The sequence below is a fragment of the Ostrinia furnacalis genome, unplaced genomic scaffold (assembly GCF_004193835.3).
Source record: "Ostrinia furnacalis isolate ACB-3 unplaced genomic scaffold, ASM419383v2 OfSCF0267, whole genome shotgun sequence".
Taxonomy (NCBI): Eukaryota; Metazoa; Arthropoda; class Insecta; order Lepidoptera; family Crambidae; genus Ostrinia; species Ostrinia furnacalis.
In genome coordinates, this window is record NW_021130506.1 from 108,789 (window position 1) to 126,904 (window position 18,116).

At 35.0% G+C, this 18,116-nt stretch overlaps 1 protein-coding gene across 1 annotated transcript in view; it reads right to left on the reverse strand.

The window, feature by feature from the left end:
* Positions 1-2,227: 2,227 nt before the first annotated feature.
* The window catches only part of LOC114358072 (uncharacterized), a 34,541-nt gene continuing 18,652 nt past the window's right edge, over positions 2,228-18,116 (reverse strand). Inside the window, exons 9-35 of the mRNA XM_028311947.1 lie at positions 17,986-18,092; positions 17,756-17,895; positions 17,004-17,642; positions 16,741-16,929; positions 16,352-16,492; positions 15,889-16,056; positions 15,709-15,792; positions 15,490-15,640; positions 14,890-15,418; positions 14,476-14,783; positions 14,190-14,399; positions 14,010-14,100; positions 13,343-13,906; positions 13,110-13,236; positions 12,816-13,024; positions 12,521-12,729; positions 12,266-12,448; positions 10,744-10,867; positions 10,365-10,502; positions 10,009-10,155; positions 7,486-7,638; positions 6,508-6,584; positions 6,066-6,242; positions 5,428-5,613; positions 4,119-4,305; positions 3,743-3,878; positions 2,228-2,933 (exon numbers count right to left, since the gene is read on the reverse strand). Coding sequence (XP_028167748.1) covers positions 2,882-2,933; positions 3,743-3,878; positions 4,119-4,305; positions 5,428-5,613; positions 6,066-6,242; positions 6,508-6,584; positions 7,486-7,638; positions 10,009-10,155; positions 10,365-10,502; positions 10,744-10,867; positions 12,266-12,448; positions 12,521-12,729; positions 12,816-13,024; positions 13,110-13,236; positions 13,343-13,906; positions 14,010-14,100; positions 14,190-14,399; positions 14,476-14,783; positions 14,890-15,418; positions 15,490-15,640; positions 15,709-15,792; positions 15,889-16,056; positions 16,352-16,492; positions 16,741-16,929; positions 17,004-17,642; positions 17,756-17,895; positions 17,986-18,092 — 5,426 coding nt within the window. The 3' untranslated portion in view covers positions 2,228-2,881. The remainder of the gene's footprint in view (positions 2,934-3,742; positions 3,879-4,118; positions 4,306-5,427; positions 5,614-6,065; positions 6,243-6,507; positions 6,585-7,485; positions 7,639-10,008; positions 10,156-10,364; positions 10,503-10,743; positions 10,868-12,265; positions 12,449-12,520; positions 12,730-12,815; positions 13,025-13,109; positions 13,237-13,342; positions 13,907-14,009; positions 14,101-14,189; positions 14,400-14,475; positions 14,784-14,889; positions 15,419-15,489; positions 15,641-15,708; positions 15,793-15,888; positions 16,057-16,351; positions 16,493-16,740; positions 16,930-17,003; positions 17,643-17,755; positions 17,896-17,985; positions 18,093-18,116) is intronic.

Sequence of the window (18,116 nt, forward strand, 5' to 3'; positions counted from 1 at the left end):
CATTTAAGCGGAAGTAGCTAAAATGAATAAAAGCACAAAAATATTTTTAATTCTTTATTACAACGAAATCTATTATACGGTCACATTATATTATTAAAAATTCGACTTAATTTTATAATTTCATACTCGTTTAAAACAAAATACATCTGTGAAAATTATGGAAAATGAGTGTTTTCATTAGAGTATTTATTATTTGACACAAGTTTTTGGCTTGAAATTAAATTAAACATTTAAATATTATCTAACTAAGTATGATATACATAAATTTTGAACGTATTTTAATTCCCTGAAATAGTAAATGTAGACTTTCTAATATTTAGTACCCAACTTTATAGTTTCTCCAAATATGTAATCAAATTCAAAAATAAAGTAGGTACACTTCTTGATGTTCTACTATTAATTTGGAATCACCCACGAAATATTATGTAAAATTTGAAGCTGTCTCTACATTTATTTCATTATACAACACACATAAATATATTACTTTTTACCACGCAGTTACTATTTCTTTATTACATAATTCAATATTATTTTGATCTAAATTAAATAAATATTTCAAAGATGTGACAGTCGTATTATTTTATATACTGAACACATTAATAGCTATTTAAACATTACAATGTCCATAAATCTATATGTTATTCATAAACAATAAATTATAATCTTACAACGTGCATTTATAAATTTGCAATAATCAAAACAAATGTTATAATAAATCCAATAGCCTATATTTTAAACACTCACTATTATACAAGGCTACTCTATAAGCTTTTTACCGATTCTGTTTACTTCAAGTCTTTTTATTTTATCATTTAAATATATTTGAGCTTTTACATGATTATTTATATACAAATCGTCGAAGTGGATTTTATTCCACTGTTTAATATCATTTTAATGCACAATTTTAAGTCACCTAGTATGGACCACATTCTAAAGGGGAAAATATACTTACTGAACGTTTACACAAACTATAAAATACACATTTATTATTATATAATTATAGTAAAAAACTGTAACCCCCTTTTAAATTATACATATTTACAATTGCAAAAGAAATATGAAATAACTTTGAAAGTATTTGTAAGACATTTAGACGAAAATTCACAACACTGACATATATCGCTTATTGTATAAAAATGTAGAGGTTACAGACAAAATATGAAAATGACAAATTCATACAACAAATTGTGCTTTACCAATAAGTCAAAAACCTCTAACTACAGCTTACTAAACTAATCACCATGTATGGCACATCAAATATTTAGATATACATATCATTATTCTCCTAAAACCTACATTTCACAACTAAATTAAGATAATAATACCTACTACATAATATAATAGGAATATTATTTGGTTACTATATTTTTATATACTATAATCTTCAAAATGTCTAATATTATAAGTTATGATAATTACTTACTACTAACATTCCAATTGTCATTTGGTACGTTTTTATGAAATATTTGGAAATAAATATCGATAGATTTTGTTATGTAGCGATCATAGTTTATTTATAAAGTACTTACCATGTTTCGATATTTTTAAATATTTTTTCCAATTCTCTATCTTGAATAATTTGAGTAAACATGCATGAAATATTTATTATGATTAGGTATAAATATTTATTGATTATAAACTACGAACATTTATTAATCGTCGAATACTCCAGACCATACACGAACTTAGCATGTATAAACAAGGGCGTATTATCGTTTATTATGTGTAATGATACGTAAACATGTAAATTATACAATGTTGTATAATCTATTTTAGAATAACTTTGTTTTAAAGCTATATAAATTTAATAATGTTATATTTTTCGATGCGTCCTTTTATTCATATAATTTGTATATTAATGTATAATTTTAATAAATCCGAATAAAACTATGTCATGTTAAAGTATACAAGTTGGTAATCAATATAATTTTAACAAATATTATAATATTCTGATAAATTATTCGAACTTGCAACTTTTCATAAAACTGTACCTAGTACTACGTACATAGATGATTTAAATATTTTATTACCTTTAAAACGGTCTGCAGGTAGGTACTAACGTAGGACGGGATATCACGTTGTCACCTTATGATCACAAAATGTCTCATCCTTGTACATTACTCACTAAAAAGCCATTGACAATGAATAACAGTCACTGAATAAAAATTGTAAATAAATCTGATTATAATAATTATATTTTATACTTACATTTTGTATTATCATATTTTCGGAATTATTTTGTAAAATATAACCGCGTCTCGTCTTTATACATTTATTTCGTTTCGAGAACAGTGAACGTGTTAAGGATCTTAAACCGTTACTTAACGCTGTGTTTGATATTTTACAGATTAGTATTTTTTTTCTCCCAATAGATTAACCCTCGTCGTTCCCGGCAAATTAAAAAAAATGGTTTACCTAGGTATTAAAGTTACATAACATGAAAAAAAAAATTTAAAGAATAGAACAGATGTAAAAAAACAACTTTACCCAAATAATTTCAAAGTAAGTAAAGTAAGCACATCTCAGTTAATTTGTAGGATCTAAACGAAATAGACCAGCTCTTTTGGTAATCTTAGGCTGAGTTACATCACCTAAATTTGACCGAAACTATAACGATAACCGGTGTTTTTTATATGAAGTTTGACAGATTTTTGACGTTTGTCAAAGTTAAAGTAACATGGTGCAACTCAGCCTTAGTTACTGTAAGTATTTTGATAACAAATCACGTTGACTTTGTTGCTATTGTAACGATTGCTGAAGACTCCTTGATAGTGTTAAAAAGGAATGACAGTTAAGTTTGAAATAATTAAAACGGTAAGAAATAAATTTAATGATCTATTATTATTAATCGTATAGTTCTTTAGACACCAGAATGTCGTCGTCAACCGGCCTTCATCCACCGGTCTATGGAGTATTCCAACGCTGCCATCCATCTGAAAACAGACAGAACACAATGATTATCAATGGCGGTCTAGTTTTCAAATAATCGGACTCTCTATTATCTGGGTCCGATTCTCAAAATTAGTTCGGTTTAGTTAGTAGAACTTTTCGGACAAAAATAGAACTAATCTAATATGAACAATGTCAAAAGTGGGCAAATGTTGCCTAAACATCGACAAAGTTAAAAGCCCGTTGTTGACTCTACCTACATAAAATGAAACTAAAGAAAATAATTATGTATGTGTGGTATTTTTATAAAATAACAATATTGTATTACACAAATCACTAATAATCCTGTTAACACGTCCAGCTAAGCTAAATATAATGCTTTTGTTAGGAGTGGGTTTACCACAATAGACCAGCGGCGATGGGATTCGAACTACTGATCCTTGGATCGGCCGACTGACATCGACACCGTTGGGTTATTGTTACCTTAGTAGGCGCACAGCGTTGATTTTTCGTCGGCCGATAGTTTAGTCGGGCTGTTGATCAGTATGGGCACACTACGCCGATTCGATTTGGCCGATTCATCATACAATTTGAAATCGGGCACAACTATCGGCCAACTAAAAATCAATGGTGTGCGCCTACTCTTATGTAGGTAGAAGATTGGTGTGCTTCCACTACACAGTACAAATCAATATTAAGGGTATTTGACACCATTCACAAATAAATTGAGTTCATTAAATAGTGACGTCATTTGCTTGTATTGCCCTACAAAATCTATGAGAGTCTCGTTTTGCCAGTTTTAAAATAGTGGTTTCAAGTACCTTATTATTGGAATAAAGAGATTAATAAATACCGTTTCTTATCCATTTCAGACTCCGTATGGAAGTAGAAGTGTCGCTGCTTGGGTTCCGTAGGCATCACTTCGAACGCGAACTTTTTGCCGCCCGGCGCGCACGTCTGTATCCTGTACCCGTGGAGGCACGCCATGCCTGGGGGCAAACATTACTTATGTATCCGTCATCATTATAAAGGATGGACCGCAAATCAGCGACACTGCGCTACATGTTATTTCTATAAAGCGACTCTCGATGCAGAGCCGTCCTGGTGAGATACACACCACCACACCATAATATTATAAGTGTTTACATTTTCATTCGCATTTACAGCATTAGAATAGTCCGGATTATTATAGCTCTCCAATAACTTTTTTAACTAATTCATATCCTTACCAAAAGCACTCTTGCTGTTCCCATCATTATAAAAGTAGAGGCAGGCGTCCTTTAGCACACAGTAGCGTTTGGCCCAAGACTTCCACTTGGAGCCCAGCTTCATCAGGTAGCCGAAGCAGTCAGGCCTCGGTATGGAGGATGGAGGCAGTTTCATGTTTCTCATGGTCACTTCAAGCCAGCCGTCTCGCTGGAACGAAAAGAATTACATTAGCATGGTAGGTAATGCAATTTATCACTCAAACTGTGTAACTCAAACGAGAAATAAACAACTACACATGTATAATATTTGTTTCAATCTAAAAGAAGACTGCATAAAAGCATTTTTGAGAAAATCAAGACTAGAAGAGCTTTTTAGAGCTTTAAGTTCAGCGCCATCTGGCGAGAGAATATCGAATTACCTATACCAGTATAAAGGAGGTAGGCCACGCATATGATTGTACTTTGGGCATGATTGTTATAAGATTTACATTAGTTAATATATTATTATTTTTTTGATTAATTTTCAAATATTCGCATTTAAACAGTTGTTGAATTTAAATAACTCGAGACAAAGTTTATCAATAGCATCGCGCGCCCTCTGTAGTAAGCTTTTGTAACTTTTTTATAAGCTCTACAAGTTCAAAGCTTTTCCTGTAGATGACGCGCAGGTTAACTTTGATTCAAGATAAATAAGAATAAATTGAGTTTAAAAATTTTACCTAACTGAGATCAACGTATAAATGCATAATAATATGAGTGAATTTATTACTAAAAATAATAACTGTATCTAAGTTATTATTTTTAGTAATAAATTCACTCATATTATTATTTTGTACTGATCTTACATTGAAAAAGCTCGCTTCACCATAAATGTAGGATTGCTATCAAGACCAACCCCACATAATATACACAAACATAAAATAATTAATACTAAAAATCACATGTATTGCCTGATTACTAGCATCAATAGCGTGAACCAGTACAGCGCACCACCTAGCGGCCGCTTCCGAAGTGTCCGCCGCCTACTGCAGTCGCGTACCGCCACCGCGCTGCAGCCTAAAGCCGTGCGGTCTACCAGCGTCCTCTTCAGTTAGTTGATAGTTCACTAGATAATTAATACTAAAATCAATCATGTTCTACCTGATTGCTAGCATCAATAGCATGAGCCAGCACCGCGCGCCACCTAGCGGCCGCTTCCGAAGTGTCCGCCGCCAACTGCAGTCGTGTACCGCCACCGCGCTGCAGCCTGAAGCCGTGCGGTCTACCAGCGTCCTCTTCAGTTAGTAGATAGTTCACTAGATAATTAATACTAAAATCAATCATGTTCTACCTGATTGCTAGCATCAATAGCATGAGCCAGCACCGCGCGCCACCTAGCGGCCGCTTCCGAAGTGTCCGCCGCCAACTGCAGTCGTGTACCGCCACCGCGCTGCAGCCTGAAGCCGTGCGGTCTACCAGCGTCCTCTTCAGTCAGTTGGTAGTTCACTAGCATCAGCGCACCCACTGGGTGAATGCTCTGGAATATAAATACGAGGATATAAATAAACGGGTTAAATGTGTGTTTAAAGTTCAGCCGAAGATAATCATGGATTATAAATGGGAGATGTTACATACTTAAAATGTTGAAACAAAAGACGGTTGCTTTTAAGAACGTATAATACCAAGAATAATGAGTATTAAAATTAATTAACTATAAGTCATAATCTGTAACTGTTAATTATTACTGTTATGATTCTTAATACTGGTGTGACTTTTTTTTTTAAAAAAAAGGTACTTAATACCTAGTTACTTGTAATTTTTAATCTTAAAAATTTTCATTTGTCAGAGAGAGAGTGTACATTCGAATACTCGTAGTATTTATTTTTGTGAGGAATTGTGTACAATGTGTGAATTTTTAATGAACCACAAACAAGTGTACAAAAAAAGCTTAACATAAAACATAAAAAGGAAAACGTAGACTCTACTCACACTATCGGTTTTGTAATAGTACAAGCAGTTGTCCCTCTTCAGGACGAACCACCTTCGCGTCCATCTTGGAGGATGGTGGGGCCTCAGAGGCGCCGCCCTCCACAAGTATCCTGAGTATAAGGCAGCTGGACCACCTTCGTGGGCTAGAGATGCTACCACTTCGCATGTTCTTGCCACCTGTAGTATTTTTAGCCAGTAAGTGTAGAATTTAAGGCTGTCTAATCATACGTAGTAGAAGTAGTAGATGCTATGATTTAATGAGCAACATTACTAAAGGTCTCACAGTGCGCGTGGACGCACAGGGGACACACGAACCAATCACAGAGCTCTATTCAACGCTGTGCGTTCGATTTGATGCTTCACTTATGCAAGCATCGTTTGTGAATACGGGTGTAAGAGTCACGCAGTTGGAAAATTTAAAGAAATAAAAATATTTACTTACATCCAATTCCAGTATTTCAGAACCGGAGTGTGCTATTTTAACTACTTCCGAATGTGTCTTATCTAAAACATTGATCCCTGAAAAATAAATAAATAACAAATTAAAAGGTTAGGAAGCATCTAAATTCTGATTTGCTAGGTAATTTCAATATCTTAGGTCACTTGAATAGGGTAATAGTAAAAGATTTGAGCTGAATATGGAAGGGATATTCAGCTCAAATTTAAGTCATTGTTAAGACCATCAACCAGTAGGATAAGGTAAGTAAATCACCGATTAGAGGAATAAATCCGTCCTACAGGATTCACGAGGCTACACCAGCAGCGTGCCTGAGAGTGAAAATAAATTCCCGACAGGACACGTGTAGATCGCGTGTCACAAAAATCTGTCAGGCGAACACCGTGATATTTAGCGGCGTCTCCCATAAATTGTTATAATAATTGGCACGAAGGGAGCACGCGGTCATCACGCTACGTGAACTCCTCGTCCCGTCACGGTTTATGTCTGCCGAGATTTTTATTGACCACCCACATTGAATACGTAATAAATAACCTAAAATCTATCAAGAGCAACGCATAAACCTTGCTCTCTCTGAATTTCAATATGTTCAAAATCAAGTTCAAACTATAAACATATTAGTGTATCTATACATGTAACGACACTTATGGCAGTTATAGAGAGAGGTCATTTATTTGAGGATACCACAAGTTAAACCAACAAAAGTCAAGAGATTTTGACGTTATAAGGAGTTTGTCGTTAAATTGAGTGACAATGTAAAGAGTTTACACAGTAAATAAATAGAATATTTATTCAATTTACCAACACGATAATTTATTAAACTGTAAAACAAAAGCTCACTCATTATATCCCAAACGTCTACACCCAAGATTTTCAATCAAGGATTACTGAAGACCTTACAGGTAATGAATACTCTGCATGATGATTAGCACGTTAAAACAGCAGAATATAAAGCCAACTCACCATTAACAGCTATAACTATATCCCCGACCTCAAGGCCCGAGGTCTCCGCCGGCGTGTCGGGCTCGATCGCCGAGACCACCACGGGCTTGCTGCCGTGGATCCTAAATCCGAACTCCTCGTTACCTCGTCTCACTACCACTGTTTTGTCGCTTTCTGGAAAGAAATATTTCAATAACTTAATCAACCTCTCAACAAAATAATCTTAGCTAGTGTATTGAAACACGTTGACGAAGTAATTTGTGAACTTTTGTTTATTTTGTGCGCTAATTGTAAAAAAATGTTAGAGTAATTTTATGAAGAGGTAAAAGATTAAGTACACACAGTCATTAAAATCACAACTATCAGCAGGGCTTTTTGAAAGAAAGGGCAAAAATTACACTCCACCCTAGTCTTCAGTTTCAATTTTACATGCACATTTATAGGGTGTGATGAAAGTACTACTTATTTGAATATTGAATACGAAAACTTCAGTCAGATAACATCGATCCCAGAGACTATGATGTTTATTTTGCATGCACCACTATTTTTATAGGAGCACTACATAAAAATTGACCTGAAACCCAGTTCGTTATCTCAAGAGCGAAATAGCGGCCTAGAGACGACAATAAACTCCCAAAAGCCGACCCTGACATACTTCCGACACTTGCCGTAGGAAACGTGCAATATTTGCCTTATGGCTTTCACTGAATCGTCTGGCAAATGGCCAACTGTCAAAGTATGTTCATTCATACTGTACGTTTGCTGTAATTACGGGTTAGTGTAAGTGCAATTTGTGTGTACGTAACATGCAACTTTTTATTTACCAAAACTTTGCAGTTTTGAGAACCTCCCAGATTCTTTCTGAAGCTTTGATCGTGTTTAATCAATATTGTAAGTTACCTTTAGATCTGGATAGGCCTTTCAAAATGAAAGTTTACAAACCTAATGTCCTAATGATATGGGATCATTTGCCATTTCACGTAACCTTGGGGAAAGGTGCCCTAGAGGTTAAAGAAAATCGGAAGCTTTAGTCATTCTATGAGAAATTATTCAAAAGCGCTTATCATTTTAGAAATATTATCGATTACGGTGTTAATAAAACATAATTATTTCACTGAGAATTTACGAGTATTTCTAAATTGTTACCACATGGCTCTAGAGCAACTAGCCGGTTCACTTCGCACTGTCGGCACCACACCACAAGCATAAGTTTGAAGATTTCTTCCAACTTCTGTCTGAGACTGCCCTTAGAATTCGACAACACATCTTTAACTAAAAAAAGAAAACCAAAAAATAATACAGATGAAAATAAACTGACGAACTAATCGAGAAAAACAGAAACACTCACACATGAATCCCATGTTGTCGAATGCGTCCTAAACGCTCTTGAACTTCATAACTGACCTAATTTTGTCACTAATTTTAAGTTTCCACCGTATTAAAATTGCGTCACTCGTTCGCCAATATGTTAACAGAACGTTATTGATACAAAATCAATATAAACCCGACCGTGCTCCACGCCAGTCGTAAAAATATCATCCAGCCGCAGTCGCGCGTCTTTTACAACTGAGTACAGAGGTGGAAAGCGGTTTCAGAATTAAATTTAGTCCGTTACGTTTATTCCGCGCCTGTTTTTATCAGCAATAACTATTGCTGATTCAGTAAAACCATTCTCATTAGCATCAATCAAATGAACAGCTAAATTTGATGTATCAAGGTTCCGACCTTATTAAATTCAAAAATAATTTGAACAAGTTTAGCGTTACGTCACGCATCGGTGATTGTATCAATGCGTGTGATTTGAAAGAATTTTGGGACAATCCAGAAATAATAGGTGATGATATTTAAAGATGGAGTACCGAAAATAGGAGTACACGTCACTATGTGGAGCAGTTACGTGCGCATAGTTACCGATGACGTAATTCGACGAAACGAACATAACGAAAATGAAGGGCAGCCAGGCGTTGAAATACTTTAACAGCGCGTTAATTTACACCACTTTAAGTGATAATTGGATGCAAATGAGTTTTCTGACTTGTATTTGACTAGAATTTAGTTTTGTACCGTAAACAAACAATAAAATTGTACATAAATCTGTTGACGGTTATAAACGTTGTCATAAAACACACATCATTTTGGTTCACACCTCAATAACATGGTAAGCTATTATTTATTTTCTCTGTTAAAATTTGTTTCGACACGATTATTTTGTGTATTTTCCTAAAGTATTTAATTAGAATAAATTAATAATATTAACTTACTGAATTTCAGATACATAGTTAAGTACTTTTTTCTTGTCGTATGGATGGAGGGCGTATTGAACTTTGCATCTAAAGTTTAATTTATAAACAAAGGTAAAATAAAAATGTACTTAGTGGATTTCTAGTCCATAAGTAACAAACTTACCTGCTCGTACAAGCACACATAAAATATATCTTAAAAACTACTTTTCTGGTTTCGACCGCTCAGATTTATTTTTTTCATCCAGCATGCACTATCCCAGTTTTATTTATGTATAGGAGAGGATACTTATATGTTACTTACCAAATGTATTATTTGCTTGCCGTCTATTCAACTCAATGCAAGCGCGTCTATGTACAAGTCTATGTGTTAGAGCTACATATCTTTTGTTAAATTCAGTTTCTGACTCTGTAGGATCTTCTTTGCTGCTTTCGATTCGTTCCAAGACATCTAAAAAATGTAATTTATATTTAATTACTATAGTATTATAAATTATCTGTATTGTAAAACTTGTTGGCTCGTATGACTTTCTGTGAGCCTTCAAGCAGATTATAAATACATAAATAAATAAACCCTTATTTTATTGTTATTATCATCTACCATTACCAATTTCTGAATTTATTTAAATATGAAATGTTTATTATACTACGAGTACTTACCTGGTGGAATCCTAGTCCAGTGATCGTCATTCTCTGAGAGCAGTATCCAGTTTCCACACCACCATGGAGCAGCGTATACTCCTCTCTCTTCCCGGCCACCTTCAGCACCTTCAGAACTGCCCGAGCACTCTTCATGTTCTGGTAGATAGTTGAAAGAATTCAAACTCCACAATTACGCACTAAATTGTATATTGTGAAAATACGGATGTGTGTTCCTGCACAAAACTCAAAGGCAATGATTTTTTTGATGAGAATTTAGGTATGTTTTTGAAACAGGAGCCTTTATTTCGATATCTTTCATTAATTTGTGGTGGTACCAAAAACTTCTTCTGAAAGTAAACTATGCTGAAGTAGGTAGCTATTTAGAGGAAAATCTTACCATCCGGATCTACGCTGGCACTCGAACCGGCTAGTTTATCCAAGCTGTTGCCAGCAGACCGAGCAATACGAGTGTCTTGAGGTTTTTCTGTAGAGGCATATTCCTCCTTGCCACGTTCTTCGGACTAGAACCAATCAATATACTTTTTGAATCTATTTATGAATCATTCATCAAATTAATTAGAAATAAACAATTGCAAAAAGTTTTCAATTTAGGTACTTTTGCCAAAATAATTATCTATGACCAATTAAAAACAAAATGTCAAATATTTTGACAGAAACCTAAAAAAATCTCTGGTATAATAAGGTTGTAGGTGCCCTAACTAAAATGCGATTGTTGATAATTTTTAAGCTTGTAACTTTAATTATAAAAAAAAGCGACTCTACCAATCAAGATGATAGTGATTTTGGCATTGAAATAGATTTTACAACAAAACTATCAGTCACTGCTGATCAAATCATCGAGTCCACGTCTCAAGTTTACGACGAAAAGTGGATATCAATGGCCTTGAAAAACATAGCTCATTATTTGCGAAACTATAAATTTAACGAATGGGATCAAAGGTATTTTCACGAAAAACCGTCTGATGATTTAATTGGATACTACGATGCATTCCCTACTCCCATTTTGAGGACATTACACTGGAAAGTCTTTGAAAACTGCGAAAATGATTTCTACAAATGCATAACGTATTTGCAATCTGTGATAGAAACAGCGCCATTCAGTAGAAACGATGATGTAATTACAGCCTTAAATCAAGGAGCTGTTCTCAATGAAACGCTAGTCAAAAACCTTGATAAAGAATGTAAAGAATCCAGATTGAATTCAGAAAGGAGTAGTTTGCCTTTTGATAGTCCGACTGAGAAATTTCAGTGGCGTACAACTGCATCCTATTACATGTGTTGGTACACCATGTTGGGAACACCTGTCTTATCTATGCTTGGAGATACGTGTGATAATTTTGCTAATTGCTTGGATACTGAATTTGGTCACAGAAACCACGATCCAAGATCTGATGATAAGCTGTCATTTGGATGCGCCACGTATAGCTTCTGTCCAGATCCTTGCTGTCCATTAAAACACATAAGCCACGAAAACCAATGTCGGGACAGTCCAAACAACCCATGTTATAATGAAAATAAATCAAACGAAGTCAACAGGCAATGCATTTTGCACAAAAAACATAATCAAAACTTAAGAGATATGATTGCGAATAAGTGGAATGTAACTTGTAACTGCGAAAAACGTGGTTTTACTTGGGTTTCTCAGTTCGGCATGTGTGTGGACATAAACGAATGCCTTTCAAAAGATTACGTTTGCGATAACGAAACTGAAGATTGTTTGAATTTGCCTGGCTCATACAAGTGTGTTTGTAAATGGGGGTTCGGCTTTGATAATATAAACAATAGATGTGTTAAAAGTGATATCTACATTACTTAATTTTGGTTCAAAAGTATTGACTACGCAGGAAATAATATCATGAAGGCACGTAATAAAAAATATTGATAAATTATATTATTACCTTCGCTCGCACATCAGACCTATGTCGATAGTGTCTAGATTTGTCTTCAGAACGGTATCTTTTATCCAGCTTTTTATATAAGCGAGCTCCAGTCGCATGCTTTTTTGAACTGATACAAGAAGGGGAATCTGCAAATCCTGCCGGTGCTGGGACAATATCAGGCTGTGCATCGGCATAGGATTCCTAAAAAGATAAGGAATTTTGAATGCCTTTTTTATTCTAAAATAAATTACTCAATAACAAAGTTATATTTACATCTGTATGGGAAGTTCTTGAAGCTCTGTCTTGTTCGTGTGAAGCTGTAACTATATGAACCTCTTTGCCACAATGTAAGCAATGTGCTTTGGCCTCGCCGTCGACTCCTGTTAGGCTGTGTTCTGTTTGTTCAGAATAAAATACGGAGTCAGAACCTGGTGAAACGGATCTTAAGGATTCTGCTGATGCTGCTTTTGCGAATTTACAATCTACGATACAAAAGAAGAAGTTATTTTAATGCATTTATAAGAGAAAATACTAAATCTAAGCGAGGAACAACCTCTATCTTGCTTACGATGATGTCTCGGAGATGTTGTGGGACTCTTCACGTATCGCAAAGGAGTTAATCTTGATCCAGCACTAACGAGTGTTCTGGTGGTTTCAATGTCTTCCGCTTCTAAAGAACTAAGACAAGGAACTGTGGGTATTGATTGTTTTCTGCGAGGCAAGCTGCCAGGTAGTGATATGCTTTCATTTGAACCACTCTTTCTCCGTGGCCTGCAACTAAACCAATATAATGTAATATGAATTTCTCATCTTAATGGCATGAAATCTAAATAAAATAGTAATTAATTAAATGTGGCATTACCTGTATCCTGAATGGTTATTACCAGAAGTAGGAGACTTTATTGAATTAGAATTAGCACCCGTTTTTCTTCGTGGACTATCTCGCAACCGCCTGTGTTTTCTTGGAGAGATATTTCCGTTGCCTGTACCTAGAAAAAAAAACCATTTTGAAAAAAAAAAATAGTTACTTAAACTTTGGCATTTAATATTAGTAGTGTACATTACAAACAACTTATACCATGCCATCATAATTACCTTCTTTTCGATATTGCTCACTTGAATCATCTGAAGTGGGAATATTTAGATGTAATTTCATATTTGAACCCATAGCTTCCCGCCTGTCGTAATGGGGCCTACCATAACCATGGTTTCCATCACTAGCTTTACTTTGTGTTGGACTTTTCGCTTTCAATTTTGTCCTTTTCACGTATCGTTCTCTTTCTTGAGGTCTCTTTGGTTCCGGATCTTTTTCTTTTACAGGCTTTTCTTTTAGTGATCTTTCGATGTCTTTTGGCTCTCTTGGGGACGATTGAACACTTTTGGTTTTTTCAAAGTGCGTTTTCTTTTTTCTTACTTCTGGCGCTTTCTCTTCTAGAGGAGATTTACTACATGTAGGCTTGAATATACTACTACGTTCTGATTTTTGGCTAATACTATCTGGGTCTTTTACTTTCTTACCCCAATCATCTTGTGATGTAGACACTGAATCATCATAAGACTTTGAAAACTCTAACGTGAACGCTTTCTTTTTTCTTCTTTTCTCATCTGATAACCAGGTTTTTGGTCTCGCTGATCTATATTTTTGTGAATGCTTGTATGCTAAAAATAAAATTGCTTGATTGAAGGTAATCAATAGCTATAAATAAAATAAAAATAAATAAAAGCTTTAAGAACTTTTATTTATTTAAATAATTGCACTTACTCAAACCGCCATCATCGTCATCTTCTACTGGACTTTCATAATACCCTGATGATGAGTAATGAACACTTCTTTCATCGTCAGATAATGAGCCCTGAAAGACATGTTTTGGCTAATTTCATTAAAGCAGTTAATAATGCTATAAGTACTTTAAATATTATTAATAATAATAGCAAGTAATACCATCATTTTGGGAACCAGTTGTTCTTTTTCGACCATTGGACTCGTAACTTTATCAGCTTTGGTTATCGGTTCAATCTTTTCAGAAATCTGTTTGGTTTTTTCAGTGGGAGTCTTATCGATGTCTTCTTCTGTCATGTTAGGATTTGAACCACCTATACTGTAACTTCCGCTAGAACTACTTTTACCACTTACCATATCTCTCATTGAAATCTGTAAATGTATATTTTTATCTTTAGTTATAGAATACCTACGTAAATTGTCAATTTAGAGATAAAAAAAGGTATACCTTAGAAACTTTGGGAACATCGTCTTTTATTTTTATAAATTCAGTCTTATCTCTCCTTATTGACTCGAGTGTTGGATTGATTTCTGCTTTTACTTCAATTTTCTCTACCGCTGCTCTTGGTAATCTTTCTGGTAACGGTAAAGGAGGTGATACTAAATCGGGTACTATGAAGTCGTCACTGATTTGTAATGGAGGAGAAAAACTTGGTACTACTAGATCTTCAGCAATGTTTTCTGTGCGAGTGGAAGAATAAAGACTTGATGCACTTTCGAATGAGGAACCTTCTTGTGCTTTATTGTTTTCAGGATCTGAAATACAGGACAGCGTGAGGGTATAGATTCAAGATATACTGGAGCAATTTTATCAAGAACCAATGCGCAAGCAATTCACAATAAGAAAGGGACAAATACTTACTCTGGTTCGGGTTTTTGCAATTACTTTTCTTTGAACTGTCTGAATTAGCCGTTACGTAATCTTCAGTAGTCGTTGTGCTTTCGGAAACATCAGTGGTATTTATTTTCCCAGAATCTGTGCGTGCTAAACTAGTTTCACTGCTAGCAGCTTTAGCAAGTGGTTGTTCAGAAGGAGATTCTACAATTTGGTTAGGAAGAGTTCCGTTTGGCTCTTTTTGCTGGGCTCTTTTTTGCAAATCTTTTCTTCTTGATGGGCTCAAAGCTCTTTCTCTTTTTTTATTGATAAAACTAGGAGTTCGTTTGAATGGCACATCTGCTAAATCTAGGCTTGGATGAGTGATAGCAATCGCTGGTGTATGGTTGATTTTTTGAGGCCCCATGGGAGATATATTTTTTGATATTGTCGGTTGTTTTGTTATAGGTAATGTAATATTCGGAACAACAGCAGGTGGTGAGAGTGACGATCTGGCTTGTGCTGAACTAGAGCTTGAAGTATCCAGTTTATTTCTTGGTGAAGTAGGTGATTGGCTCTGCAAAAATAACATGAAATTAATATTTAGAATAACTTCTGAAAAATAATTTTATTAATCACATTTCATACTTGTGAAGCATCGAATTCTTCATCCAAAGCATCTGTATCCAAAGATGATCGCTGCTGATGTTGCAATAACAGAAGTTGTTTTCTTCTTGATGTAGGCGTCAGTAAAGCCAGTGCTCCTGGTGATGCTGCTAAAGAGCTGAGATCTGATGAGCTGAAATCATAAATATGGTTAGAATTCATGGAAAAATTACAAGTTTGTTTATTCAAATTCGACTATACCTTATCACGGTTCCATTTTCAGTCCCAGAATCCACTTGTAAAACTGTGGTTTGCGATTCGTTCCACAACCCATCAGAATGATCCCTGAAAGTAATTACATACCAATGTTTATTTTAAATTATAATTTTACTAAGACTAGCCTACTTAGCTCCGTATTCTTAACAAAACTTAACCATGTACCTGCTATGATCTACAGTCAAAGACTCGTTTGATGCACACGGCGATGATTTTTCCAAAGGAGTAAGAATAGTCGTAATAGTACTCGAAATAATAGCTCTTTTTATTTTGTGGTCCACTTCAACATCTAAGCTTGCTGGTTCTGGCGATCCAGGACTTGATTTTGCAGTACTGGAAGAAATTACAAATGCTTTAACATAACGTAATGTTGACGTAATCAGAACAAAACAGTTACAGAACTAAACACGTAAAATCAACAACAATAACAATGAGGAAAAAGGAATAATGGTAAAATATTGTGCATGAGAAGTATAATTAATAATTTTATAAATGATTCGTATTATTATGTCAGGAACCACATATTAAATAACAAACTCCACAACAAATAATTCACATAGATAAGTCAAAAACATGTAAAGCAGGTATATTGCACAAGCCAATACGTCTGTGTTCGCGACAACCGTACCTGATTTCAGGAACTTCAGCCCTTTTATTAATTATTTCTGTTGGTTCCTCAAAGCTAACGCTTCGATTTCTAAACGGTTCATGCTTGTAACTAATATATTTTTCATGGAAATCTTCATATGGCCCATTTCCGTCTGAAGAACTATGAAGAGAATTAAATGAATGAGCATGGATGGATAGCATGGCGTATAGTCGTGAAAATTAGAGAGCCACTAAAGAGTATTTTCGTGTTGGTTAGAAAGTGAGTTTGTAATAGTTATGAATGTTCAGTGAGTATGTGTAGCTATGTTTAATTTTCGCCTAGTGATAGCAGCAGTGAATATTTGTGCCATGTACCTACTGTGCTGTCAATCGCTATTTGAACAAGTCTATCATTATTATTTTCGTTACCTAAAAGATCCATCGGGCTCGAATCCAAATATTCCTTCGTCTTTGATAGGCGTTTGCGTATAATTTTGATCAATGTATTGTCTGTAAATTGCTTCTCTTTCTCGGTCTTCTCTCACCATGTTTTCTTGGCTCGTTGACATGACGATAGGAGCGTCTTTTGCATCGCTTGTGTTTATTTCGCTTTTCCTTCTAGGAAAACAAATAATGTTAGACAAAGTTTAAAAAAAACTTATTAATTTATTAAATTATCGTTGACTACTTACACGTCTAATAGTATTTCCCCTTCTGAAAGAGTCTTTTGCAATGGTCTTTTGTTTTTTCTGCGCAATGTTGTAAAAGGTATCGCTTCATCATCAGGCCTTGGCTCAAAGTCTATTATAATCTCCCTTTCATTCTTCTCACTGTCATCTGTGGTTGTAGCTGAAGTTTCTGTTGAAGGCTCCGATTGGAATGTAGATGTTTTTGATAGCGGATGAGAATTGATAGTTTTTTGAGAAGCGTCACTAGTGCTTTTTGATAAAATTAATCTGAGCGACCTGTCTTGAGTCTTAGCTTGCTTCGCTATTTCTTGCTGAAGGTATTCCAGATTTCTTCTATTTAACGCCATGCTTTTCTCTATTGTTTCTATGTCGTCATCGATGGTGTCATCTCTGTCGCTCTCGTGAATGAATTGGAAGTTTTGTTGGAAATATTCTTGGGCCTGTCTTTGTAATGCGCTCAGTTCGGATGATTTATCTAAATTTGATGAGGCGACGGATTTTACTGATGATGAAGTGACTTCGTCAGAATCCATTCTTTGCATTAGCGGTGAGGGAGGCATCATGGACGTTGGGGATCGAGGGGATCTGGGTGGTTCTTCTGACTGCGTTCTATGTAGTTTTTCGTGATCATTGGCAATGAAACTGAAAAAAACATGAACAAGGTATGAAAGAGGTTCAAACAGGGAACACAAATCATGCATCTATGTTGAACATATAGGAAATTATTGCTCTGAAATACATTTTTACTTTCTTACCTTTCTACTGTAGCACTGATTTCACTAGTTGTGTCGCGACCAGCTAATCTATCTCCGCCTACTTCAGAGAATGATTTGGTTAATCTTCTAGCTCCTACAGTATATCCATTAGTTTGAACACCTGCTGCTACCATTTTAACCTGAAAATCAAGAGTAAATTATTGTGGTTTAATACTATTAATGTTGTTCTGTTTATTTCTTATCGATTAATTTTATCTTGAGATCCATACCCTTTTTATAGTTCTAGGACTTAACGACAAATAATTTGGAGGCAAAGGTTTTCTTCCTAAACAAACTTCAGTTTGTGTTGCTTGAGTCCTCATAACTCCTTTTTTATCTGAAAGTCGAAACAAATATTGAG